Source organism: Nelusetta ayraudi, unplaced genomic scaffold, assembly GCF_046127955.1.
Source record: "Nelusetta ayraudi isolate G7.1 ecotype Tasmania unplaced genomic scaffold, CSIRO-AGI_Nayr_v1 ptg000004l, whole genome shotgun sequence".
Lineage (NCBI taxonomy): Eukaryota > Metazoa > Chordata > Actinopteri > Tetraodontiformes > Monacanthidae > Nelusetta > Nelusetta ayraudi.
In genome coordinates, this window is record NW_027466054.1 from 661,578 (window position 1) to 688,516 (window position 26,939).

The window sequence follows — 26,939 nt, forward strand, 5'->3', positions numbered from 1 at the left end:
CATCCAAAAACGTCTCAAATCGTTTTGTACAATCAGAATACAAATACAAATACTATGCATTGATACCAAATACAAATACAATGTATTGATATCAAATACACTGGTCCTGATCAACGGACTCATTGACAGAATAATGACTGACTGAGGCCTCTGTTGCAAACACCACAAGACAAGTTCACCACCTTGTGGACACCTGAGGAGTCGAGCTGCTCAGTGGAGCCGAGGGCTACACTTCCCTGTTCGGCCGCCAGAGGGCGACAATGACTGACTCATTTTCTCTGTTTGAACTCCGTGGCTGTGATCACATTCTTGTATCGCTCCTAAACCGGTTGGGCGGCAGGGAGCGGGGCTTCAGCAGCCTCGTGAACTCATGACGACTTCACATGACAGCAGTTGTTCCCTAGAGCTGGACCTGGACCTGGAGGAGCTTCCTGACATTCCCAAACACACAGTTCCAGGAAGTGAGACAACATCATGGAACCACATATGTATTGTGTTGGAGAGAATTCCCCCACTACCCTGTTTCCTCCTCCGGCAGAGCGCTCCGTGCTGGACCTGCTGGACCTGCTGCTCCTACTGCTGTTGCTGCTGCCGCTCTGGTGTTTCCAGTGCAGCGACACAGTTTCCTTTCACATGACTTCACCATCCACAATCCACACACACACACACACACACACACACACACACACACACACACAGAGTTGCCACAGTAACACCCCTCCTCGCCCGGGCTGTGACAGAGAGACATTGGGCTGCAGAGAGAGAGAGAAAAAAAGTTATTAACCCTTCATTTCCCGGTTGACTTTTCTTTTTGGACATGAACTGATATGTTGTGCGTCGGCGCAACACGAGTGTGTGTCTGCAGTTTACCGACAAGGTCCACAGACACACACACACAGTAGGAAGTCCAGGTTCCGCCTTTCAGTCACACTTCCTGCACTTCCTGACAGAGCTGCACGGCAGTGAAAGAGTTAAAGGTGTGGAGGGGAAAACATTCCAACCAGAACGAGCAGCACACACACACAGAGGTGGAAAGTGGGCGGGACGAAGAGTTTCCACAGTTTTCTCGCCAGCTGAAGTTCCTTCAGTTGATATTTGAGGAGCCAGTGGACATGGTGACCACGGAGAGCCACCAGAGCCAGGACCTGGTTGTCCCCACCCTGGACCAGGACCAGGTGGACCAGGTGGACCAGCAGGAGGAGGGAAAGGGTAGCTTCAGCCCCGGGACGGTAGCTCATGGTCCCGTCAATGCCATCACCGTCCTCACGCTGCTTGACAAACTGGTCAACATGCTGGACGGCGTCCAGGAGAACCAGAGCAGGATGGAGGTGGGCCTCACACACACACACACACACACACACACACACACACACACACACACACAGGAGCAGGAGCAGAGTTCACCAGGTCCTGACGTCCTGGAATGTCTCAGGCTTTTGACTTGACTTGAGTCTGATCGGTTTCACAGCAGCAAAACCAGCAGGTCAATTTCCTGCTGTTGGACCTGGCCGCTGCTGCTATCCAGCTAACTAGCCAACTAGCTGAAACTAAACAGAACTTCTAGCCAGCTAACTGAAGCTAAACAGAACTGCTAACCAGCTAACTGGATATAAACAAAGCTGCTAAGCAACTAACTAAAAATAAACAGAAGCTAAACACAGCTACTAAGCTGCCAGCTAGCTGAAGCTAAAGACAGCAGCTCATTGCCCAGTAGTGGGGTGTAGCTGAGCGCTGGTCCTGGTTTCAGACCAAGCAACACCTTCTTTGGAATCAATCATGTCCAGCAAGTTTCTGGTCTTTGACTCTGAGGGGCGTTGACATCTTTGGGCCTCTTGAGTGACCACTTCCTGTTTTGGGGGAAGTGGAGACTGAGACCAGAGACAATGGAAACTCTCCAGCATTGTTACCTGTTACCCTGTTAGGCTGTCGTTGTCGTCCGGGAACTCACTCAAACTCTCTGAGACCACAATACATAAGACCAAAAATACAAGGGCGACGGCTCCCTCTGGCTCCCTGCTGTCTGCTCTCTGATCAGTCAGTCTTGTTCTCAGTGCCACCAGGTGGAGATGGAGGGCGTGGTCAGGGGCATCCAGGCTGACATGACCAAGTTGTCTAAGAGCCACAGCACCACCTCCAACACCGTCAGCAAGCTGTTGGACAAGAGCCGCAAACTGTCCGTCACCATGAAGGAGGTGAGCAGAGCGCCCCTGCTGGAAGCTGGCGGTACTAGCAACAATGTCTGGGAGGAGGCAGAGCTACTAACTGTTGTCTCTGTAGGTTCGTGAGAAGATGGAGCGGCAGGGGGCCCAGGTGAAGAAGCTGGAGGCCAACCACGCCCACCTGGTCAGCAGGAACAACTTTAGGGTCCTCATCTTCCAGGTGGGTCAGAGATCAGAGGTCAGAGGTCAGAACCACACCAGTAAGCCTTCTCCCAGAGAGAAGAAGTTCTCCTGAAGAACACTTCCTGTTGCTGTGTGTGGTGACCTTGAGCAGCGTAACCTTGCAGAGCGTGTTATAATAACGTGAATTTATTTGGTGCTTAAACTTCCTGCGCCTAAGCTGCCAATAAAAGCCACTGAAGGTCAGAGGTCATGGCAATCTGCTGAATGTGGAGCAGTCAGCGCCATACCTGCTGCTCTGACAGTTCACCCTTAAGGCGGCCGGCAGTACTGCAGCGGCGGGGCGTCAAGGTCAGGGGTGAGCAATTAATTTTTGTAGGGGGCCACATGAGAAACCTGAATTGTGTCAGAGAGGCCACACCAACATATAAATATGTATAGATATATATATATATATATATATATATATATATATATATATATATGTATATATGTGTATATATATATATATATATATATATATATATATATATATATATATACATATATATATATATATATATATATATATATATATATATATATATGTATGTATATACATATATGTATATGTGTATATATATGTATGTATGTGTATATATATATATATACATGTGTGTGTGTGTGTGTGTGTGTGTGTGTGTGTGTGCGCGCGCATGCGTGTGTGTGTATATGTATATATATATATATGTGTTGATATATGTATGTAAACATCTCTATTTAAATAGGCTATGTGAAATTGTGGTGTAAAGGTCAAACAAGAAAATACTCCGACAGGAGTAACAAATAAAAACAAACATTGCATCAACGCAATTTATTTTTTAAATTGTTGAGCTCCACAAACACTGAAAAACTTAATCACCTTAAAGTCCAACATTTTTCCACATCAGATTTAGACAACTTGCCAGCCTGTCTCATTTCAGTGCTAACTTGTCCAAACATGCATTTACCTGTGTCAACAAGTCACTCCTACTGGTAGTCCCTCCCTTTCATTGATGCCATGGCTGCCAACTCCTTCATGATGTGAAAGTCTGCAGTTATACCACGCAACAAGATGTGTTGTTGGGCTTTGTCACGAACATCGCAGCTCTCATCCAAAGCCAGAGTTTCCAGCGATGTCCTCGACCCGCCTCGTTACAGTACGTCCCGAGCGCGGCACAGTCGCAAATGCTCCCTTTTCTCTGGGCATATCAGTGCAACAGAGTCCAACAAGCCCTACTTGATAAACCCTCCATCTCCATCTCAGTGTTGGGCCATTTTGTGAGCAAGTTGCAGTTTTGTTAGCAACGCATCAGACTCTTGCATGTGCGCTTCATCAGACAGACTTCTGTATTCAGCCTCATGTTTGCTCATGTCGTGGCGAGTCAAATTGCAATCATTGAACGCAGCAACTTGTGAACCACAAATTAAGCACACAGCTTTACCTTCAGTATTCTGTAAAGAGGTTCTTGGCAGTCTGTGTCTTGTTGAAAACATGGCACTCGTTATCAACTTTTCTTTTCTTGCCGTGAGCCTCGAATGGAACCGAGCTGGCGTCACTTGTCGCTGCTCACCTCATTGCTCATGGTCACGCATGTGTGTCCATATGGAAGTAGTACGAACGAAACGTTTTTTTCAAAATAAAAGGAACACATTTCTATTGTATGTGTGGTATACATTTTTTCTAATAGCCTACATGCTCTAAATTATGATTTGCCTCACGTGGGCCGGACAGTGACGCACAAAGGGCTGTAATTTCTCTGGTCTGGTCAAGGTTATTCCCGGCTCTTCTCACTGACACCAAACATTCCGACACTTCCCAAACATTCCAACATTTCTCCAAGGGCGTGGTGGTCCGTTAGAATGGTGGTCTCCACAGCAGCAGAGACAATCCAGGCCCTTTATCAGCTAACCTTGAAGACACGCTGAAGTCTAAAGCAGATCTTCAGCCAGGTTCCTCCCACAGGTTCCTCTAGAGTTCCAGGTTCCCCAGGGATCCTCCTCCAGTTCTCACTCGGCCTTCATGTCCCTCAGGAGGAGAACGAGATCCCTGCCAGTGTTTACGTCAAGGATCCTCCTCCATTCCCCCGTGACGAGATCCTGGAGGAATGTGAGGAACTGGCGCCAGGCACTGATGGCTCCCAGGCCCAGGAGGGGGAACTGCAGACCATCCAGCTGTCGTCAGATGAGGACGTGGGTCTGGAGGCAGACCTGGAGGAGGATGACATCCCGCAGCAGGATCTGGAGAACATGGAGAGATCCAGAGCGGAGAAGCTAAAGCTCTCCAGTCTGAAGAAGGTGAGCAGTTCTGTCAGTCAGACGGTCCAGATGGTCCAGAGGTCTAACAGGGCATCTGTCTCCAGGTGGACAGTCTGAAGAAGGCCTTCTCCAAGCACAACATCGAGAAGAAGATGACCAAGATCGGGACAAAGATTGTCTCCCAGGAGCAGCGTGAGAAGATCAAACAGAAAACGTCCGGTCTGAAGGTTTCTCCTCTGACCTTCAGCATCAGGAAGGTACTGACACCTTCATCCACACAGACACTCCAGAGTTCAGCTGGAGCTTCTCCAGTCGAGTTCACATAGGAAACCTTTTCCTGGATCAGATTCAGAGAAACACTCTCTGAAGGTCATGAAGGTCATGAAGGTCCTCCTGGAATCACATGATCCATCTCCCTCCATCATGATCCATCTGGGCCTTCAGTCAGTGTTTCCTCTGAGAAAAGTTTTCTGTTCCTCCACTTCCTGTCTGAACTCTGACCTCTGTTCCAGCTTCGCAGCAGCTCCGACTCCCGGCCGACAGACGAGAACCTCCAGGCCGACGACGTTCAGCAGCAGAGCCCCGACCAGGGCGTGTCCTTCACCGAGGTCCACGCCCAGCTGGCTCCAGAGGGGGATAGCGAGGAGGGGGTAGGGAGAGTGGAAGAGGTGGAGGTGGAGGCGGGGGCGGAGTTCAAGGAGGAGGAGGAATATGAAAGAGAGATGGAGAAGGGAAGAGCTGAGGAGGCTTCAGCAGTAAAGCAGGACCTGTCGCTGGTCTCAGAAGGTGTGAGTGAGGAGTACGCTCTGTCCTCCACCGTGCTGCATGAGGAGCTGAGGGGAGCAGGAGAAGAGGAGGAGGTGAAAGAGGTGGAGGAGGAAGGGGGGGAGCAGAAGGACCTGAAGGAGTTCCTCCAACAGTAGATTCAGCAGATTATTTTAAAAGAAAGTCTTTGAATGTCCTGAATCACCAAAATTCCAACTGAAAGAATTTACAACAATTTTAAAAATCCTTTATGGAAACTTTTAATGCTTTTTCTGTAACTTTGACTGACCTCTGTAAATGTACCATTTCTGACCAGTTCTTTGGCCTGAAGGATCCAATAGCTCCACTCAGCAGGAGCAAGTCCGGGTGTAACCTGGAGATGGCCAAGAAGCTGCTCATTCTAGTAGTTATTGTTTGGCACTGCACAGAGAATCGGCCTTCAGGCTGTGACCTCTGACCTTCTATCTAAAAGTCAGAGTTCCTGGATCACCTCCAGGGGCCTCAAAGGTTCCACACCAGTGGTTCCACCTGCTTTCCTCTAGAGTTCCTCTTGTGTTCCTGAAGGCTTCCTGAGATGTTGGAGGAACTTGAGCTAAGACCAGGCCGACCAATCACATTATCACAGAGTTCTCACAGAGGAACTGATGATAATTTATCATCCATCAATCGAATCACTGAGGATTTGTTGCTGCTTTGAGTCTTCAGAGTTTCACTATCGTTGGTCAAAGCTTCTAACCACCAGCAGCTCGTATTAAATTTTCTTCTTCTTTTCTGAACAACGATGCTAGCTTCCTGCTGCCAAAGAGCACTTCCTGTTTCACATAGTGTACCTGTGAGAGTCCCGCTCATCGGGTGTGTGGAATCACAAATTAAAGTCTGGAGCACCTGTCTGTCTCTGTGTCTGTCTCACTGACTGACTGACTGACTGACTGACTGTCTCACTGACTGACTCACAGACTGGCTGTCTGTCTCACTGACTGTCTGAATGAGGTCACATGATCACAGGTGTCACATCATGAAATCAACAGAAACAACAACAACATCAGTTGATCTGGACGTCCTGAATCTAGGCAGCTGAATACTGAGCATGCTCACAGAGTGCAGCTCAGTTGGTCTCATGACCAGCTAGTCACACGACCAGCAGCCCAGAGTCCAAAGAGCAGAACTCCAAAGAGTCAACAAGGGGGCGGCGCTTCTCCACCTTCAACTTCCCGTTGAGGAGGGAAAGAGGTCAGGATCAGCAGAGGAGGGTGTTCTCCTCCAGGGCCAATCAGAGGGCTGTGGGTGTGGCCTCCTACTGCCTCAGCAAGCAGCCATGAGGGGGTGGAACCTGCTGAGTCTCTTCAAGTAGTCAGAGGGAGAAAGGTTCACGGAGTAACATCACCACGAGGAGGAGGTCAGACGGAAGATTAAAGATGGGCTCCACAGCACCCCCTGGCCTCTCTCTGGTCTCCCTGCTGTCTCTGCTAGCATGTAGCCTGCAGCTAGCTGTAGCCCTGCTGCTAGCACGGCGCTACGGCGGCCGCAGCTCTAGGGTGGACTGGTGGGTCCTACTGTGGCTCTTCTATGACATCATCGTTCACCTGACCCTGGTAGGACCAATCAGGAGCAAGGAGCCCCACCACCACCACCTGTCTGTCTGTCTGTCTGTCTTACTGTCTGACTGTCTGACTGCCTTTCCACCAGGAGGGGCCATTTGTCTACATGTCCCTCGTGGGGACAGTGGAGTCATCTGAAGGTCCTCTTGCTGAACTCTGTAAGTCCAAAAGGAGGGAGAGGAGGAAGAAGAGACTCGTCCATCTTTACTGCATCCTTCTGCTCATCCCTCCTCCTCCTCTTCATCCCTCCGTCTGCAGGGAAGGAGTATGGCAAGGCGGACAGCCGCTGGTTGATCTCTGACCCCACCATCGTCGCCATCGAAATCCTCACTGTTGTCCTCGACTCCCTGCTGGGTCTGCTGCTCATCCACGCTCTTCTCAAGGACAAGCACTACAGGTAAAACTACCAGGAAAACTACAGCAACGCTACAGGTGAAACTAGTGCAGTACTACAGTACAACAACTACTGCAGGACTGCAGCACTGCAGCTGATAGCCCTCCAACAGGTGGCGCTGCTGAGGTACTCTAGTACTCAGACTGCTGTTGTCCTACAGGCACTTCCTGCAGATCGTTCTGAGCGTGTGCGAGCTGTACGGCGGCTGGATGACCTTCTGTCCTGATTGGCTGCTAGGCAGCCCTCACCTGGACACCTCTCACTGGATGCACCTGTGGCTCTACCTGGTTTTCTTTAACGGGCTGTGGGTCCTGGTGCCGCTGCTGCTGCTGCTTCAGTCCTGGGGGTCTCTGAGGCGCCTGCACCACCTCCAGCACCAGCCACACAGGAAGACGAAGTAGCGGGAGGTCAGGGGTCACAACCCTTTGCACTCTGACCATCAATGGTGCCACCACAGGGTGGCCAGGGCCCCCTATATAAATTTACTGGCCACCCCACTGGCAAGTATAGATTGTAGTAGGGTACTGACCATTTCATCCCAAATGCGCAGTCAGCCAGGCAAGCCGCTTTTGATCTTCCCTCACTCACAGCAAAAAACTGAACTTGGCTCTAATCAGAGCGCTCCCATCGGCTCGGCTCCCTCTGCTCCGATCGGCATGGCTCCGATTGGAGCCGAGCCTCAGTAAGTCAAAATAAGCCATGAAGTCAAAATATTCTTTCGTAAAAGAAGAGAGGGAAGTATGCGTCGTAACGTTTGCTTTTTAAGTGCTAAATAGTGCCGCTACAGCACCTGTTAGAGCAGCTTTTTGACGGGTTTTTGACATGTATTATTACCACTATTATTATTATTTTAATGTCAGAATAACTGATTTTGCCTCTGGTTTAGCATAGATATCTCCCAGTCAAGAGCAGAGCAGAGTCTGTGCACATTAGATCATTAGTAACATTAAATGTAGCACAATAAACCAAAGTATATCAGTAAGCATTTCCTTTAGTCTTTCTGATAGTTTTCTACTGGCTGGTTTACTACAGCAGTATAATGATATCCTGAAATTATGGCTTTTAGTTTTGGTGTGCCACCCCAAGATTTTAAGTGTCCCCATCTGACCACCCCTATGAAAAATTTCTGGAGGCGCCACTGCTGAGCACAACATGGAGCCGGGACCTCAGTGGCTGTGTCTCAATTCAGGGTCTGCTGCCTTCGAAAGCTGCATTTGAAGGCCAGTTACGTCACAATACTGCGCAAAGGCCTGTCCCAATTCATTAACATTCGAAGGATGCTCCAAATCCTCCCTTCAAATGCGTCCTCCTTTTAGACGATTTGGAGGATGCACCACTACTGTCCTTTGTGGCCTCCCGTAGCCCAGGATGCTTTGCGTGCGGCTGAAAACCATCCTTGGATCCTGGGACTCCAGCTGAAAATGGCGACATCTACTGGCAAAGACACAACATATAAATTTATAAATAAAGTACTTCACATAAAATATTAAGTTTTTACCATAGGGTTTTTTACTTATTTGAACATCAAACGTCATATAACATATTATTTATGTGTATATATTATTTATATTTAAATAATATGTTATTTAGTTAAAATATGTGACTGCTAATACTGAGTAATGGTTAGGTTGATCCTATGGAATCCTAGGAACGGCGGTGATGCAACCAGGAATACACCAAAGACTAAACCGTCCCATATGGTTACTGGGGAGGCGGGTTTGGGTTCGTCCTCCGAAGGACCCGCCGACTGACGGAGGCTGCAGACCCTGAATTGAGACACATCCAGTGACTGAAACATCTCTGACTGAGGACATGGTGAAGGTCTGAAGGAGCAACAACTCTCCCTGCTGTTACTCCACAGTACTTCAGGATTACAGGGATTTGGAGTTTTGTTTTAAGACTGTTGGTTCCCCTGAACTCATCAAGTCGTCCTCTGCGGCTGGCAGCAGGAGATGATGTCATCTGTCATTGGCTGCTCAATGATCGTGATTTAGGACCAAGTTCGACCTTCAAACGAGCATAAATGACCTTCGTGTTTCAGAGTAACGGCCCAAACATTTGTCATTTAAATAAAGTTTTTAATAAATATAAATAAAGCCCCCCGACCCTCGGTCCTCCTCAGGTCTTCTTGATCAGCTTGCTGATGGACATGAAGGCCTGCTTGAGGCCCAGCCCCTGGAGGGCGCTACAGGCCTGGATCTCCCACAGCCGGTCGGTGTAAGAGGGCAGCTGAAGCTGAGTGGAGATCTTTGAGGGTGGATGAAGAGGAGGAGGGGGAGAACACAGAGGAGCACGAGGAGGGGGAGGCAGCGGTGGAGAAGTAAAAAAGTATGAATATTTTGTTACTGCACTCATGTACATTTGTCAGGTATCTGTAATTTACTTGAGTATTTCTTTTTCTGACAACTTGTTACTGTGTCTCCCTATGTGTGTACACAGATATGTGTACTTTTTGATTCTTACAATGAAAACGCACACCTTTTTTGTGTTTAAAACTGTTTCAAAGATACAAATTCTGTTCAGTCATTTCCAGTAGTTGCTGTTCAAAGTGGAGCCACTTGAACTCTGCTCTTGTGTAGTTCAATAGAAAAGTGCATCATGTTTTTGAGGGACATTTTTTTAGGAAATCATCGGCTTTGGGGTCACTGGGGTCACTTCAGTCTACATTATTTTGAGACAAATCTTTCCTTTTTTGGCATAATTATAAACAAGTAATGACAAAAAATATATATACTTTTTACTTAAATACATTTTAGAAACTGTACTTTCTTACTTTTACTTGAGTAAAGAAGTTGAATTAGTACTTTTACCAGAGTAGTTTCCATACTTTCACTTATGTACACAGTGTGAGTACTTCTGGGTACCTCTCGGATGGTCATGGAGTCCGGCAGGTCCTTCTTGTTGGCCAGAACCATGACAGGAACGTTCCTCAGCTTTTCATTCTTCAGGACCTTCTTCAGGACCTTCTGGGCCTCTGGCAAGCGGGACGGCTCACTGCTGTCCACCACGAACACTATAGCCTGGCAGTCGTCCAGGTAGAACCTGAAGAGGAGCAGAGAACGTGACCTCATGGAGGCGGGTAAGGGGTCAGGAGTGGGGAGGTGAGGTTACCTCCAGTTGGGCCTCATGCCCTGCTGGCCTCCAACATCCCACACCGTCAGAGATGTCTTCTTGTCCACATCCAACGTTCCCACGTTGAACCCGATGGTCGGAGACGTTTCCATCAGCTGAGGGGAAAAAAAACGACAGAGAAACATATTCACCTGTTGACCAATCAGGAAGGTGCAGCACCTGGGCAGGACTCACCTGTCCAGTCAGCAGCCTGGCCAGCAAGGTCGACTTCCCAGCACAGTCCAGGCCCACCAAGACCACCTGGACACACACACACACACACACACACACACACAGACACACACACACACACACAGACACACACAGACACACACAGACACACACACACATACACACAGAAAGCCAGAGGACGTTCAGAGTTGGAGGCAGGTCAAACCAGTTAGCGGTTAGCTGTTAGCAGTTGCACATGACCTTAGCCCATGTCTTAAAAAAAAGAAAATCCATGATGTGAACTAGTATTAAAATCAACACAATAAAAAAAACAAGTCCAGTTGTTCAACAAACGTAGATGAAAACCTGTTTTGCCCCCGTTTTCTATTTCAGTCTCCAGCTGTCAGACATCCTGTGTGCTAGACACAGATCTAGATCACCGGGACAGGTGGTTCTGGTTGAGTCCAGGTGACTCACTCACCTGAGCAGAAGTGCAGCTGCTGGTCTGACCCATCACTCTTTACTTGTGATTCCGTCTCCTCTGGTTAAGACTCTCAAACTAGTAACTTCCTGGTCCCACAGCGTTCAGCTGTGCTCAGATTTACTGATCAGTCATCCAATGGGGGAGCAGCATCCATTCAGAGTGAGTCGGGTAACTGCAGGACAGGTTGGACCACATGTTTGTGTCCAGGTGAGGGTTGTGATTCACCATCATGGCAACTGGAAGTAGCTCCAGGGTTATCTCAGTAAGCAGTCACCGCCAACAGAAACTAATAGTTATTCCACTGAACGCTACATATTGTTATCACGTTAGACCACTGTCATTATTTCAATGTTTGGAATCATTTATTTTCAATCATTATAGATAAATTAGTTGAGGTAATGTTGCAATCATTTGATCATTTATAACATAACTTATACTTTCCCATGCATCATATATAAAAAAATACACATCCCATATAAACATGAATACACATCAAAGAGTAACATGAGGTTCTTTTTGTGACAGTTGACGGTCCTGTCACTATGCCTCCAGTTGGTCATGCGCCCTGGCTACTTGGCCTAGGGGATATCCCGTTGGCCAAATGTTTAGCGTGCATGACTATTACCCGAGAATCTGGGGTTCCTTTTTGGCTTGCCACATTTTATTGAGGTTTACACCCTCACCCCTCACGAGCTGCAAATGCTTAGTTTATTATCGTTGTACATTTATTTCAATTCAATGTCATTGTGATACTTACTATCTGTTTTTTGTTTTTTAATTCTATCTTTATTTGGAATGGACAGGGAAATTGCACATTCCAACAGAATTAAAGATGATATAGATTAAAGTCCTTCCATTTTTTGTTTATGTCCTGGTATCTTGCACTCCTGGGAAAACAGCCAACTTCCTCTTTAAGCCTGTACCGGTAGAATGACAAATACTACTTTGTAATAAGATTTTGATACAACATAAATTTGTGAGATAAACAGTTCACAAGAACAGTGAACAACAAATAGGAACCGGAGGGTCAACCGCTGCCACAAAAAGGAAAAAAAATGAATAGTAATAATAATAATGATATATACATGTATATATAACATACTAACCATACAAAAATGAAATCAGTAAATTGGAAGAAAAAAATACCATACCAGTAAGATCATGAAAATTCTGCTCTCATGGGGCTTAAAAAATAAAATCCATTTATTCCAGATTTGGTAGAATTTGTCTTGTTGAATTCTTAATTGAAAGGTCAATTTTTCCATCCTAAAGATTTCTAGGATGGTTCCAAACCAGTCATCTAGAGTAGGTGGTGTCTGGGCTAGCCATTTCGTAGTGATGGTCTCTTTACTTGCCACCAAAAACCATTGCAATAACTTAATCTCTCGCCTATATTTAAAAAAGTAACATGACCTATACAAGGCCTCAAAATTAAGAGGTATTTGGGTGTTAAAAGCTGCGCTTAATGAAGACCGAATATCCTTCCAGAACAGAGGCGATTGCTCTAAGACTGCAAGGGAAGCTCAGCTTCCCCTAAAATGTCAGAAAATCATTGCTGGTCAAATATGTACTGTTGTGTGTACATTTCATTCTCTAAATATGCGATATAACGCGTTCATCTTTTGTTCAGAATCAGCTTCTTATCACAGGTAACTGACACGACTTTCTTCTCATTCATCCCTTCAGCGTCACAGTGCTGAGACCGTGTAGACCAGGCATGGCCAAACTACAGCCCGCTACGTGTCTCTGTCCCCAATCTCCAACCAGCACTCCGACCCCCCCGTCAACAACACTTTCGTGGCCCGCCAACACGATGCAGTTCTGTCATGTGGCCCATTGCAAATAAAGTTTGGCCACCCCTCGTGCAGACGCTGAGCGTCTATTGAATTCAATGGGGAAGTATAGAGTGGGTTGTTCAACTGCAGCGAAACTTGACGGCCATTGTATAAATGCTAGGCTTTGTCCCGCCCATCGGACGCTCAGCGTCTCTGGGGGTCTATGGGGCAGTGGGCTGGCCTCGGCTGGCCCGGACCAAGCCCCCAGAGTCCAAGATGGCGTCCCATTCATTTCAATGAAGTTGCTCACCCAGCGCGTGGGTCCAAAAAACTTTTTGACTTCTGCATTGATGGGATAATAGAGCATAAGCAGTTGTGTCAGTGTGGAGACCGTCACTGACAGACGTGTGTGCTCACGAACCGTACAAACGTGGAAATTAACAACTGACGATGTTGTTTCGAAATTTTATAAATAATAATAATAATAATAATAATAATACGCGCTCCCGGGATATAGCTCGCACAATCTTTGAACGTGCGCGTACAAAGCCGTGACGTTACTATCAGAATGTAGACTTTTGTGGGGATTTTCTAGCCTTTAGAAACTATTCAGAGAGACAAAAAGTCTATGAATAGAAATATACAATAAAAAGGTTATATTATAAAGCATGAGTTTGGCAGGAGGTGTCCTGCTAGCCTTTTTACAGACGTTTATTTTTGTATTGCGGTCAATGGGGAAAATGCCTCTTGGTCCCATGGAATTTTTTTGTTGCAGTACCTTGAGTGGCCACTGGGAAAAATCGTCCCGCCGCCATATTGCCGGTCTGGTATCCAGTTCTTATAATATATCCATGGCCCGGATGCTCAGCTTCTGCATGATGATTGGATGATCTGTTTGAGGCGGAGCCCTTTTTTGATTGACAGTGAAATGAGCAAATCAACGATCTTGAGGTATAAACATCAGCCGAAGCAGTTTTCAAGTTTTTCATTCCGTTGTTTTGAGTTGATCCGAAGACTCTGTCTTTGTTAAAAACATCCAGCGACAATTCTAGCGTCTATTTCTGATGTTTCTGTAGACTGCAGCTGCTTGTGTTGCGAGACTCTGACTTCTGACACAGCGGGAGCGGCTGTGTCTCTCCCCCGTCACAAAGCACTCACAGGCGGTCACACTTCATACAAGCCTCGCGCAGTAGCTCCAGCTAGCGAGCTAACTGCCAGCAAGCTTCACATAATGGCAGATAATATGTGTCCTAAAAAGTTATGGCTTTGATTCAGTGAGACTGAGGTCTGAACTTCGAGTCCTGTATTCAAACCAGGACTTGCAGGGCAACAGAGGAAAGCTGTGTGATTTCTTGGTGTTTCTGAAAGACATGGAGTTGGACAGTGCAATACCTCAGCTGTACAAACTTGTCATTGGTGGCAACAATTTGAGCTACATCTACAGTTGTAGAGAGGAGCTTCTCCAGTTTAAAGCAGCTCAAGTCTTGAACCCACAACACAATGGGCCAAGGCAGTTTAAGCAGCCTAGCTCTCCTGGTCATTTTCTTGAAAGCAATTGAGGGCAGAATTTACGTATAAGTAAACGAATGCATTTTATAATGTAGGCTGAAAATGAGCCTCCCCTCCTTGAAAGACCAGCAGTCTTTCAAGGAGAACCTTTCCAGAACCCTTTCAATTTGGGGCAGTCCCAAAAGATATGGTAGTGGTTAGCTACTGTCGATACACATTGCCTCCAGCATGACATGTTTGTGCCTTTATATTTTTCTTGTTGTGGTGTCTTGAAGTATGTAATGATGTTCTTCCAGCAATGTTCTCTCCAAGCCATGGAGTTGGATGTTGACCATTGAAATTACCATATGTTGCCCCAAGTCTCCTCAGAGATCTTCATCCATGTCTCCTTTTCCCATTTATCTTTTATGTATTGCATATTTTGCTTGGTGGCATGGGATGTAGCTGTGTACAATTTAGAAATGGAGGTGGGCGGGGTCAATGGTCAAGGCATTTTTCAGGATGTGGAAAAATTCTGATTCGACATCTGAGAGGCCTGTCATTTTACATTCACAGTTGATGTAGGAACATAGCTGCTGATATCTCTGAAAATCATTTTGTTGCAATCTGTGTTTTTCGTGCAGAACATCAAAGCTGTGTACAAAGTTTTTTTTTTAGTGAGTGACAAGAATGTTGTGAGACCAAGCGTTGACCACGATTTAAAGCTGGAGTCATGTCAAACCATCTAAACAGCCTCAGCATTCTGTGTATGTCACATGCAGCACTCATAAAATCCTGGAACACTTTAATAGTTCATGGTTGTCCAACATGACGTCACTTTTCACCTCCTCCTTGTTGGCTTTTCCACCCATCACTCACAACACCTGAGCCAATCAGATGCTGAGATCTGTCATCCTTCCTGTTTGCTGGGTGGAGGAGGAAGTGACACCACACCACCTGTTCATTCATTACTCACCAAGCCATCCACCTGAAGCAGCAGAACCACTCAAACTTGATTCTAAAAAAGTCTGTAAAATAAACGTGCTGGACATCTCTCAGGAGAGCCAAAAACCATGCAAGGCTTTTGTCCTCTCCTATGATTCACTTCCTTTTCATAGAATTGGTGAGTTCCATCTCCTAAGTACTAGTATGGAAGCGGTCTAGCAACCATGGTAATGATAACACACTTGTGCTACCATGTTAATGCTAACAAGCTTTCCCAACCACTCCACAACTCCACAGTACTCTTGCGAATATCCGAATGTGTTGCTTCTGTGGATCAACTCCTTTGGCTGGACACCGGTCAGGCTTTTAAGGACTGAAAGAAACCTGGATTCTGGAGACGAAGAACTGGAACTCAGACTAGATGGCGAGCCACCTTTGGAAAAACTGAAATTTAACTTTGTGGACCAAGCTTCATCTACCACATTGGCCGGCCTCACACCTGTCTGCTGCTTCATGCGCCTTCCCAGTGGTGTGGTAGGACTTAACTGGCCTTACTGTTAATGAGAACAATTACATTCACATTCACATAACCCATTGTAGTGAGAAATTGATTTACTTTGATGGTGCCTTTTGATTTTTGTTTATTCGGTTAAAATTCTTTCAAGTGATTGAATGATTTCCATATTGTGAAAGTATGATATATATGATAAGTTAAAAGGTGCCTTGGAGAAAATTGCAATTGATTGATTGAATTACTACTAGTAGGACTTTATTAATTGACTGATTAATTGATTTGCTACATTATTCTTTTTTTTTCTCTGACTGTTATCTTGAAGAATTTCAAGCATCTTTTGTTAAATATACTACCGGAACATTCAATTCTGTGTTTGTGTTTCATTAATACTCACACAGCTCCTTGCATTAGTCTGTTATATTACATTTAACTGTAGCCAAACATATAATTAGTGTTACACACACTTATTAATCACCTTCTGCCAAGTTAGTAGTGAGTGGGTCAGCCATGGGTTCCCCAGCCCCTGCAGCTTACGCATTAGGCCCTCATCTGCGATTGCAGCTTGAATTGGAAATGAGTCTGACAGTTTGGACTCCAACTCCCTCCAAATGCCGTATACGGTTCGTTGCTCCAGTATAGGAGGGGGGTAATCTCAGCGGCATAGTAATAGTTCTCATGGACCCATCCCCCCAGCTTCCTTCGCTAGTTGCAGCGTATTTAATTCTTTCGACCCTGCCAAACACACCTGGAGATCCATTTGTCCCAATCACGGAATGAATCCTCACTTACTTCAACAGGTAAATTCCTAAATAGATAAAGTAGTCAGGGAAGTAGATTAATTTTGATGTCACTTATTCTTGAACTGAAGCTTAGAAAGGGTACCAGACTCCATCTGTGCAGGTCTGCTTTTATCGCCGAAGATATTGATAGGTAGTTTGCCCAGAAGAGTTCGGAAAGATCCCTGGTCAAACATATCCCTAAATATTTTATGTTCTCATTTTCCCAATTTACCTACTTACTTACTCTTGAGTAGAGAAGACAGAACTGTAAAATTTAACGTCATCACCTGGGTCTTTGAGATGTTAACTTTGTATCACGAGAGGTAGCTAAAGTCAGTCAAAGCAGACATCAGTTTGTTAAATGATCCCTCCAACTCCCCAAGGCAAACCAACACGTCATCTGCAAACATCGCCACCTTGTGTCCGACTCCTGACATTACAATACCCTTGATGTTTTCATTTTGTCTTATTGATTGACCCAGCGCTTCAACTAATGGGTCGAAGAGGAGTGGTGAGATTGCACAACCCTGCACCCACGACTTAAGTTAAAGGACACATTAACCTTGATACGGGCTGAGGGTCTTATCATAGAGCGTTTGAATCACCTTAATGAATTTTTCCTGGAAGCCAAACTTCCCCAACACCTTGCATACGAAAGTCCATCTGACAGAGTCAAAAGTTTTCTCCGCATCTAAACTCCCAATAATTGCTGCAATTTTATCATTTTGTATTTGTCCTATAATGTGTAGTATTCTTCTGATCTTATCAGTTGTTTATCTGTAATGAATATAACCAGTCTGGTCTAAATTGATGAGGTCAGGCAGCTGCTTCTCCAATCTGCGGGTGAGAATAGAGGTGAACAATTTATAATCTAAATTGAGAACACTGATTGGACAATAAGGGCCAATTCCAATTCCTCCCTTAACTCCTCAATCTCAACCCTCGCCCTTAACCCTCAATCTTTGGCCCTCAATCTTGGCCCTCAATCTTGGCCCTCAAAAATAAATGTAAGGGCTTAGAAATGGGACACCCCTTAAGTGCAGTTACGTCTTCAGACTGTGGGGGGCGGCCTTACACCAAAGCTACGTCCAGTCTGTCAAGAAGACGACAACGACGAAGAAGAAGGAGAAAAAGTGAAAGACGGCAAAAAAGGAAGAAGTCCTCCTTCGCTACACAACGAGGTACACAAGTAACGTGAAGCCGGGACCGCCGGTCCGGTTGACAAACCTCGTAAAGTAAAAAAAAAAAAAGTTACGCAACAACGATGTCAATAATCCATAAAAAAAGTCTTAAACTAAGACAATAAAATGGTTTCGTAATATTTATATCTTTATTAATTAAGAAAATACTTCCATTTGTAGCTCGCTTTTACATCGCCATCTTTTTCGAAGATGTCTTGGCGAAAATACGCAATGCCTTCTGGGTAGCCCTTACTGCCAAGGGTGGTGCCGGAGAATCTCAATATTGAGTGCGATACAGCCCTTAAACTCGTCCCTCAACTTGACGTTCTTAGAATCGGGACAGAACCTGCACCTCGCGCGAGCACGCATTTTTGAGATTGCGGGTTAAGGGAGGAATTGGAATTCACCCCAATTCCCATATTCTTTTACATCTTTGCCCTCTTTCGGGATGACAGTGATAGTTGCCTCTCTCCAGGAGGGCGGGATTAGTCCCTCCTGTAAAACGTAATTAAATGTCTGTAGTGGGACTAGTTCTGACCTTAGGTTGCGATACCACAGGGCGTTGTAGCCATCTGGTCCCACTGCCTTTCCAACCTTTAGTCTGGTGATAGAGGCATGGATTTCCTCCTGTAATAGGTTTTATTATTTATTTTCCATTTTAGTTTCAATTTTGTTTGTTTTAGGATTCTTAATCTTATATATAGCACTTTCTTCCTGTTTACGTAATTTGTACGCCAAGTATTTTGTTGATTTTCCTCCTAACTCATAATATCTCTCATAATAGTTCTTCTGGACCTCCTGTGTGTATATATCATTAATTTCACCTTGTATTTTCCTAATTTCCTGTTTTACAGTAGAATTTGGATTGTTTACATCTTCACATTGTTTTATCTTTAGTTTGGCCTGTAAATGTACTAGTTTCTAGCCTTTCATTTTCTTTAAATAAGAGGTGATATGATTTACCCCTCATTACAGCCTTAAGTGTATCCCATATAATGGTTGGTGACACCTCCCCAGTGTCGTTAATTTCTAGAAATTCTTTTTAAGTTTTCCTTAATTTTAGATACTATGCTGGGGTTGTTAAATATATCCGAATTAAATTTCCATGGGATGTTACATTTTTTCCTAGTCACCCGTAGGGAGAGAGCGATAGGGTTGTGGTCTGATAAATCCCTTGTTAAAATTTCAAATTCTCTAATCTTAAATATATCCACGTTAAACATAAAAACAATAATCAAGCCTGGCATAGACTTTGAATGAACCTGAACAGTGTGTATAATCTCCAGTTGTTGTGTAGCTCTCTCCACACACCAATTATTCCCAATTCTTCCAAATACAGGTTCACTTTTTGTGAGTGGAGTATCTTGATGAGCTGACTTCGAGGAATCTATTGTGGGATTAAGTCTGAAATTAAAGTCTACCCCACAGACAACTGTGCCCTGCGAGCCAACCATTAAATCGGACATTTTTCTGTAAAGAAAAACCCAGTCACTCCCAGGAGGAGCATATACATTTAATATTGTAATTTCCAACCCCTCTATCCTTCCTATAATCCTAAAAAAAAATCTGCCTTCATCGTCGCTGGTTCATGTGTTCATATGAGTGAACTAGAGATTAGTATAGCCACTCCTCTTTCATGATTATGTTTGACAGATGAGGAGAAGACATGTTTAAAACCCTTTCTTCTCAACCGTAGATGATCCGTTTGGTTCATGTGCGTCTCCTGAAGTAAAGCAATTTGAGCTTTTTCTTTTTTAGTTTGCTTAATATCTTACTCAACTTAATCACGTTTAGAACCCCTTTGACATTAAAAGAAATAATCTTCACTGGATCATCAACCATGTGGATGCATAAATTACACATTCAACATAAACATAGCAACAGCAGGTAACCCCCCATGAAAAAAGAACAAGTAAGAAAAGATGAAAAGAAACCAAACGGAACCAAAGCATGAATGCTCCCAGCCACACTTCCCAGCAGTGCAATAAATCCACCACTTCCCTTAGTCACTGAAGGAGAACCCCTATTAACTCCCTGAGCTTGGGGGCCTTCAACTGTGATCCACCCCAACAAAAGAAAATTCCCACCCATTTTACCCAACATTAATTATATTTCAACATATAGTCCACTTCTTCAACATTTCACCTTAAGTCGCTCCAGTTAACTTCCCGTCTCAATACTTGCAGCCTCTCTTTGTATCCTGCAGCTCCTCCTCTCCCCCGCGCTCTGCCACGATGACCACCCCTGTAGTTTCTCTCTGAGGGTCGCCGGCGGTTCAATGATTTTCACCGGTATCCCTGGACTGGCCAGGTCCGCCGTCGCATCCTCCACCGTGTTGTAGATTTTTGTCCCTTCTTCTCTTCATAGAAGCGCTGACAATAAGCTTCCGGAACCAACTCGTACACCTGCAGCACTGCAGATTTGACATTCTTGTACTCCTTACTTTCAGCAACGGTCAAAGAAGCATAGGCCTCCCTCCAGTGCCTTACCTGTTAGCCCACACTGCAATAACAAGGTGCACTCTTCATCAGACCACTCCTGAGCACCTGAAGCACCGAGCACAGTGAAAAAAAACAAAACAGGTCTGGCTCATGCTCTGAACTTAGGAAGTAATTTCAGGTTATTTGCAACATTAAACAAAGGTTTTTCCTGAACACCACCCTCACCCAACAACTTCCCTGCTTTTATTAGGTCTAATTGTTTATGCTGCATTCTGGTTTCATGATCAAATTTTAACAGCAAGAGTTGCTTTTGTTGTTCAAATGTTAAACCTGTAGGGGTCTCCACTGGGAAAAAAAAATCAGACTGGGTTTAACCAGGTCATCAACAGACAAGATTCCTTCTTCCACCATTTTACTTTTCAAAATAACATTAATATTTTTCTTTCAAACGCTTGTCAGTCAATTCAATCTTAAAATATTCAGCAAGCTTAATCAACTGGTCCTTCGTGCATCGCTCCAATAACTCCACTGGAGGAGCCTCAACAAATTCCTCTACCAAAGTAATTTTTATTTACTCACCCAAAGTAGAGGTCACTCAACAGTGCAAGGTCCTACTTCTCAAATGGCACAAAGAGAGAAAAGAATGGGAAAAAAATAGAGTTCAATTCCCCACTACCTCAACCCAAAAACTAATTATCTCCACCCTAGTTTTCCAGTGGCTAATTGCGAGTGGTTATTATACACACTAAATCAGTGGGCAGCAAAAGTAGCGATCCTCCAGAAGCCACTGAGGTGTTCCTGAGCTGAAACAAACGAATCAGCTCTGCCCACATTCACCACCACACTATTTATGAAAGCTCAACAGATTCCCTAAACAGAACCCGCCATCTAGACCTAACAGGGGAAAGAAACTCCAAAACCACAATGCCAAAAACAAATGACCTGCACGGTTACAAAACAAAATGTTTGAAGGACAAAAGACTGAACCAACCTCTCTCCCACAGCACAAAGCTCTGTGTGAATCTCCCACAAAACTAATTTGGATTTGACGAGCCCCCACTTTGTCATGAACCAGGCTTGAGTCACAGAATTGAATTAAACAAAAGATTTATTGAGTAAAGTAAAACTATGAACAAAAATAATTAAACAAATGCAATCCCAAACATGACCAAACCAGCATCCTGCTTGCTGTGTAGGGAGAGAGAGATGGCTGTGGTGGCAGCCATTTTATAAAGGACGAGGAGCCTGGATTGAAAAGAGATTCAGGTGTGACCAATCTCTCCTGACACACCTCCTCACACCGGCACACAGAGGGATAACAGGCAAAACCGTTTGAGAGGGTCATCACACAATTAGAGCAGAAGTGCCACTGTGCGCAAGTTTAGCGCAGGCAGTGGCATTTCTGGACACTACGTGCGTGTGGCGGTTTTGTAATTCGCTCTCATACTTTCATTTTCTTCACAGCATTAAAACAACATTTTGATGCCAGGATAGTTGCCCCCACGCACCACAGACACAGTGAAAAAGGGAGAGGAGAGGAGAGGAGAGGAGAGGCGCGGAGGTTAGATGTGGAAACGGCCCCAGCGCTTCCTTCAGACTCCAGTTTGGCAAAATCTCTGTATTTAGTTGTAAGAGTTACTAATTTTAAAATTACAAATATTGTATGGCTCTCACGGAAATAATTTTTAAAACATTTGATTTTTTTTTTCCGTTGTTGTGCACTTCGGTGGTTTGTTTATTCACTTTGAGGCCGTTTTAAATACTCTTGTTGGGAGCTATCTAATTAAGCTGCCATCCCTCAAAAGATACCAGAAGTCAATATCTACTACCTTAAAGGATAGATAATTCAACCGTTACTCTTCTCACTTTTTATTACCATAAAGTTTTAATATTTCTGAGAAGTTGCATTTCAGGGTACATGAAGCACCTTTCTTCTAACCTTATGAATGATGCTAGTGTTTCAACCTCCAAGCACTAAGGTAGGATTACAGATAAAATCTTTCATAATTTCAGTCCTTAGTGTCATCTCTTTGTAGGCCAAAAGGTGCAAACATGAAACAAAAAGACACCATCGTAACTCAATTGACCTTTATTTATTTTAAGATTTGTCATGTTTGTCTTGTTGAGTATGGATTTGAAGGGAATGAGGACTACTTTAGTTTTATTGTTGTTAAGTTTAGGGAAATTAGAAGTGAACCAGGATTTGTTCTGTTTTTTTGTAAAAAAAAAAAAAAAAAAAAAAAAAAAGGGACAGAGGGAAGAGGGCGGGACGGTGGGTTAGGCCTCTCATCATCAAGAATCCCAGAACACAACAAATGTAAATAGTCACAGTTTGAAACCTTTTGTATTACACAGACTAGACCTTCAGAAGGACAACATAAAAAGAATGATCCGGAAGCGTTTTGCCCCATTTTGATTTTATAGCCCTTGACAGTCGCTGTACGATAAAAATTGACTAAAACGCCTGCATACTAAAATACCCATAGCGCCCTCTAGGAACATCGAAAATTCGTGCAACAAAAACCCACACGTTCTTCTCCTCAAGATCTACATCCTGTATGCTCTAATGTTTTGCACGAAAAACAGGAAGTGAGATATTTGATTGATAATGATTGAAAATTGCCCAAATGTAAAAATGTGCTGTCCGTTTTTTAGCTGACCATGCCTACACCGTTATTCACACTCCGGTATATGACCCTACAGACCCTTTAGATTCCTAAAGCCCTCATCTAAAAGACGATACCAATATATTTCATGTAGACGCAGAAATGGCCGAGTTATAAGCGATTGTTTCCCAGGTTGCAAAAACGGAGCTAACGTTTCTAGTCAGGATTATTATTATTATTATTATTATTATTATTATTATTATTATTATTATTATTATTATTATTATTTCAGCGGAGCAGCGAGTTCGTATTTGTGCACTGCTTACGCATTCAGACGGCCTGCGATACTTTGCCACGCGTTTCTCTGTTTAATCGCTGTGGTGGTGTTGCATTTCTTCTTTTACCTCCTCATAATCCTCCGTGAAGATTTCTACCTCGGACGGGGAAAAGGACGCCGCTCTCGTTGTCATGGCGAATCCTTGATTCTGGCCTCGATAATGGGGGTCTATTTAAGGAATCAGCGCTTATACAGGATACGTTTCACTTGGCTAGATAAATACGTATGTGCTCATTACATATACATATACATCCTGGATTTTATGGTGCAACCGATTCAGCCTGGCTGGACACACGTGTTGTGGATTGGTTGAACGCGGCTAAGTTATTCATCTTGGATGACGGAATCCTACTTGACAAAAATAATTTCTGAACGGTTTTACTGTAAAAGGTTTCCGCTTGTTAGTCGTACTTTAAATTTGAAAGGCCCGGCCAGGAAGCTCCTTCCGCTTCCTCTTCCTCCAAGGCGACGCTGAGGAGGAGTCTCTTCGGCTATAAAGCCTCGTCTTGCCCGGCTCCTCCTTCCTTCCTTCGGCCGCTCCGCTCAGGAACGACACTCCTGCACCTCATCATGGGCTTCGGCGACCTGAAATCAGCCTCTGGCCTCAAAGTGCTCAACGACTTCCTGTCGGACCGCAGCTACATCGAAGGGTGAGAGGAGCAGATGAGGAGGAGAAGGAGGAGATAGAGGAGATAGACAGAAGAAGAGGAAGAAGAAGAAGAAGAAGCAGTGAAGGCCGTACCGCCACCGCCATTTTGGCTCTGCTGCACCACCTGTGGTTAGCGGTTAGCAGCTAGCAGGAGAATTGAGCGCAGTTAAAATTCGAGCGAGTCGAAGCGAGTCAGGCTTAAGTGTTTCCGGTTTACAAAGCTGAGGACGAAAGATTCGAGTTGGCAATTCTACATTGAGGAATTGCTAACGTGAAGTAGCAGCATGCTAATTGTAGCTAGCCGATATCCACATGGCGCACAGTGAGCGTGTGGGGGGTTGTGTGAACGCAGCTCGGGCCAGTGTGTGCAGTTTAAAGTAGTTTTAAGGCCTAGAATACGCCGGCCAATGTGTGTATTTTTCTGCAGTGAGCCGATGGTTAAAGAGTGACGTCACGTGTTATCGCCCGTCCTCAGGTACGTCCCCTCGCAGGCCGACGTGGCGGTCTTTGAAGTGCTCAAGGCCCCGCCTACCACAGACCTGTGCCACGCGCTGCGGTGGTACAACCACATCAGGTCTTACCATGACCAGAAGACCAGGTGAGGCTCTCCCGTCCTCCTCCTACGTCCTGGCCCGAACCGAGAGCTAAGCCCCACCCACTTTCCTGTCAAGCCTCCCAGGTGTTAAGAAGCCCCTGGGTCAGTATGGGCCGGCCGGGGTGATTGACAGCACCTCTGGCCCTGTCCCCCCAGCTGCCAAAGACGACGACGATGATGACCTGGACCTTTTTGGTTCAGACGAGGTGCGACTGCAGTGACCTAGTTCTGACTGGGTTCTGACTGGGTTCTGACTGGGTTCGACTGGTTGTGACGTGTCCCTCTGGTCCTGCAGGAGGACGATGAGGCCAAGAAGGTCAAGGAGCAGCGTCTGGCCGAGTACGCTGCCAAGAAGGCCAAAAGTAGGTGCAGCCAGTCTAATTCAAGAGTTAAGAACTTTATTAGTCTAATGCTGGATGTGCAGTGAAATGACAAGAGTGGAAAGATGCGTCCAAGAGATGATGCAAACGGCACAAACAGCCTTCACAGCAGCAACACAATACTACAGTCTGAAACCCTAGAAAACAACCTCGTTTTGTTTTCTATAAATGCAGAAGATGCACTGTTCACTGAGGCAGTTAGTAAAAAATATATGTGGAGTGTAACTGAATGGAAAAAGTGTTTTAACAGTACATGCAGCGTGTAAGCATGTTGCCTGTCTGCTAGCTTTGGGTTAGCCCCATGTAGGGTTGTCACGATACCAGAATTTCAATAGTCCATACAATACCTGTGAATTTCCACGATTCTTGATGCTAATTCGGTACTACAATAAAAAAAATCAGAACCCATGTACTTTTAAATTCACTACATTATCGGAATGTGTTCCACACATCACTGCGTTTCAACATCTCTTCGCACAGAATTTAAATTGCAGTACCAACTGCTATCAGCCAAAGGATAACCATACATTTAAAAAAGAACAGCAGTGGCCTCAAACAATATTGTTCTTATAAATCTGCAAATAAATAAAACAGTGGCCTGATCTCATAAGCCATACCAGAACATAATTTTTTTTTTATGTTTGTGCTGCGTTAGTCTGTGACTTTCCTTCTGCTTCTCCTGCTCTTGAGTACACTGATGGTGTAAAGGGAGAAAGTTTCAGTTTAAATAACAAAGTAAGAGGCTGTCAGACAGTATCTCATTGTCACCTTGCGTATGATCCGCTGAATGCTCTGCGCTGCTCACTTGTGTGTACTGCCCCGTCAGTTCCGCCAAGAATCGACACTGCTCGCCGATGGAAAAATTGTATTTTCGGTTCTATTTGTTCTTGTGCCAGCCCCATGTTAACCGCTAACTGCCCCTCCCCCTCAGAGCCCACGCTGATCGCCAAGTCGTCGCTGCTGCTGGACGTGAAGCCCTGGGACGACGAGACGGACATGGCCAAGCTGGAGGAGTGTGTCCGCAGCATCCAGATGGAAGGGCTGATCTGGGGCCAGTGTAAGAACTTCCTCCCACCACCATTAACCAATCAGAGCCTCTGCAGACCATATGATGATTTCTTTCACCATCTTTCGGCTGAACACCAGATGACACCTTTTTAATCTGACACGTGCAGATGAAATTCAGTCTTGAATCAGTTGTGAAGTGACTCACTGAGTCTTGAATAAGCTGTGATCTCGTCGTTTCAGCCAAACTGGTGCCGGTGGGTTACGGCATCAAGAAGCTCCAGATCGGCTGTGTGGTGGAGGACGACAAGGTGAGTGGCAGCAACAGTAACGTTAACTTGTGCTGTGTCTCAATTCAGGGTCTGCATCCTTGAAGTGCGCATTTTGAAAGGAAGTTGCGTCGTAGCACTGCGCGAAGTCTTGTCCCAATTCCCAAGGGTGCTTAGGACGCTCAAAATGCGTACTTGGAATGCGCACTCGTTTTAGACGATTTCCAAGGATGCACCGCTACTATCCTTTGTGTACTTATGTATCCCATGATGCTTTGCGTGCTGCTGCAAAGCATTGTGGGATCCTGGGAAGTCAGCTGAAATTAGTGGCATGTACTGGCAAAGACAACATCAATGTAAGATTCAGTTTTAAGATCGGGTTTTTCGATAGATGGTGCACCAATGGTTAGCTTGACGCTATGAAAACGGCGGTGACGCAATGAGGAAATACGCCGAAGGCTAGACCGTCCCGGGTGGTGACCGGGGAGGCAGGGTTTGGTCCGTCCTTCTAGGCTGGGTACTCGAAGAACACTTCCTTCAGACGGAGGACACTCGGTCTGAAGGGTGCAGACCCTGAATTGAGACACAGCACAAGTCACTGTGGGTGTCATGTGATACTGGACTCACCTGTAGTTGGTGCTCTGCAGGTGGGCACAGACATCCTGGAGGAGAAGATCTCCGAGTTCGAGGATTATGTCCAGTCCATGGATGTCGCAGCTTTCAACAAGATCTGAACGTGCTCCAAAATAAAACCAGTCAAACAAAAGCAGTGCGTTGTTTTCATTTTCATTGATTGTCATCAGGGCGACACGTGACGTCACTTGGCTCGCTTGGTA

At 45.1% G+C, this 26,939-nt stretch overlaps 3 protein-coding genes and 1 long non-coding RNA gene across 5 annotated transcripts; 3 read left to right on the plus strand and 1 right to left on the minus strand.

Moving 5' to 3' along the window:
- Nucleotides 1-11,291, minus strand: arl11 (ADP-ribosylation factor-like 11). 2 transcript variants are annotated; one of them, XM_076042023.1, is made up of 5 exons: nucleotides 11,137-11,291; nucleotides 10,680-10,745; nucleotides 10,485-10,600; nucleotides 10,238-10,415; nucleotides 1-752 (listed from the first exon to the last, which is right to left on the minus strand). In XM_076042023.1, the coding sequence occupies exons 1-5, from the start codon at nucleotides 11,167-11,169 to the stop codon at nucleotides 630-632; spliced, it is 516 nt and encodes a 171-aa protein (XP_075898138.1). In that variant the 5' UTR covers nucleotides 11,170-11,291; the 3' UTR covers nucleotides 1-629. The 2 variants fall into 2 exon arrangements, with proteins under 2 accessions (XP_075898138.1, XP_075898132.1); XM_076042017.1 differs by lacking the exon at nucleotides 1-752 and adding an exon at nucleotides 9,431-9,620 and having other exon boundaries at nucleotides 11,137-11,290.
- On the plus strand, nucleotides 1,020-6,267 carry LOC142898764 (caveolae-associated protein 2-like). Its single transcript, XM_076041960.1, has 7 exons — nucleotides 1,020-1,328; nucleotides 2,052-2,192; nucleotides 2,278-2,379; nucleotides 4,392-4,655; nucleotides 4,721-4,873; nucleotides 5,129-5,793; nucleotides 5,889-6,267. The coding sequence occupies exons 1-6, from the start codon at nucleotides 1,113-1,115 to the stop codon at nucleotides 5,537-5,539; spliced, it is 1,287 nt and encodes a 428-aa protein (XP_075898075.1). The 5' UTR covers nucleotides 1,020-1,112; the 3' UTR covers nucleotides 5,540-5,793; nucleotides 5,889-6,267.
- Nucleotides 11,292-15,241: 3,950 nt separating the features above from the next.
- LOC142898036 (uncharacterized) lies at nucleotides 15,242-16,226 on the plus strand. Its single transcript, XR_012928521.1, has 2 exons — nucleotides 15,242-15,525; nucleotides 15,645-16,226. It is a non-coding gene; the product is annotated as an uncharacterized LOC142898036 (long non-coding RNA).
- Nucleotides 16,227-23,697: 7,471 nt separating this feature from the next.
- Nucleotides 23,698-26,869, plus strand: eef1b2 (eukaryotic translation elongation factor 1 beta 2). The gene is made up of 7 exons (XM_076042005.1): nucleotides 23,698-23,855; nucleotides 24,330-24,452; nucleotides 24,526-24,655; nucleotides 24,745-24,811; nucleotides 25,761-25,886; nucleotides 26,078-26,145; nucleotides 26,751-26,869. Exons 1-7 carry the CDS (start codon nucleotides 23,776-23,778, stop codon nucleotides 26,835-26,837), a joined length of 681 nt encoding a protein of 226 aa, XP_075898120.1. The 5' UTR covers nucleotides 23,698-23,775; the 3' UTR covers nucleotides 26,838-26,869.
- The last annotated feature ends 70 nt before the right edge of the window (nucleotides 26,870-26,939 follow it).

Bases quoted from the DNA above. Each gene is read 5' to 3' on its own strand.
- arl11 (XM_076042017.1), bottom strand. From the start codon at position 11,169: ATGGGTCAGACCAGCAGCTGCACTTCTGCTCAG. The intron at 10,746-11,136 runs GTGAGTGAGTCA...GTGTGTGTCCAG, and splicing joins GCAGCTGCACTTCTGCTCAG to GTGGTCTTGGTGGGCCTGGA. The intron at 10,601-10,679 runs GTGAGTCCTGCC...TTTTCCCCTCAG, and splicing joins CCAGGCTGCTGACTGGACAG to CTGATGGAAACGTCTCCGAC.
- LOC142898764 (XM_076041960.1), top strand. From the start codon at position 1,113: ATGGTGACCACGGAGAGCCACCAGAGCCAGGACCTGGTTGTCCCCACC. The intron at 4,656-4,720 runs GTGAGCAGTTCT...ATCTGTCTCCAG, and splicing joins AGCTCTCCAGTCTGAAGAAG to GTGGACAGTCTGAAGAAGGC. The intron at 4,874-5,128 runs GTACTGACACCT...CCTCTGTTCCAG, and splicing joins TGACCTTCAGCATCAGGAAG to CTTCGCAGCAGCTCCGACTC.
- eef1b2 (XM_076042005.1), top strand. From the start codon at position 23,776: ATGGGCTTCGGCGACCTGAAATCAGCCTCTGGCCTCAAAGTGCTCAAC. The intron at 23,856-24,329 runs GTGAGAGGAGCA...GCCCGTCCTCAG, and splicing joins GACCGCAGCTACATCGAAGG to GTACGTCCCCTCGCAGGCCG. The intron at 24,453-24,525 runs GTGAGGCTCTCC...TTTCCTGTCAAG, and splicing joins TACCATGACCAGAAGACCAG to CCTCCCAGGTGTTAAGAAGC.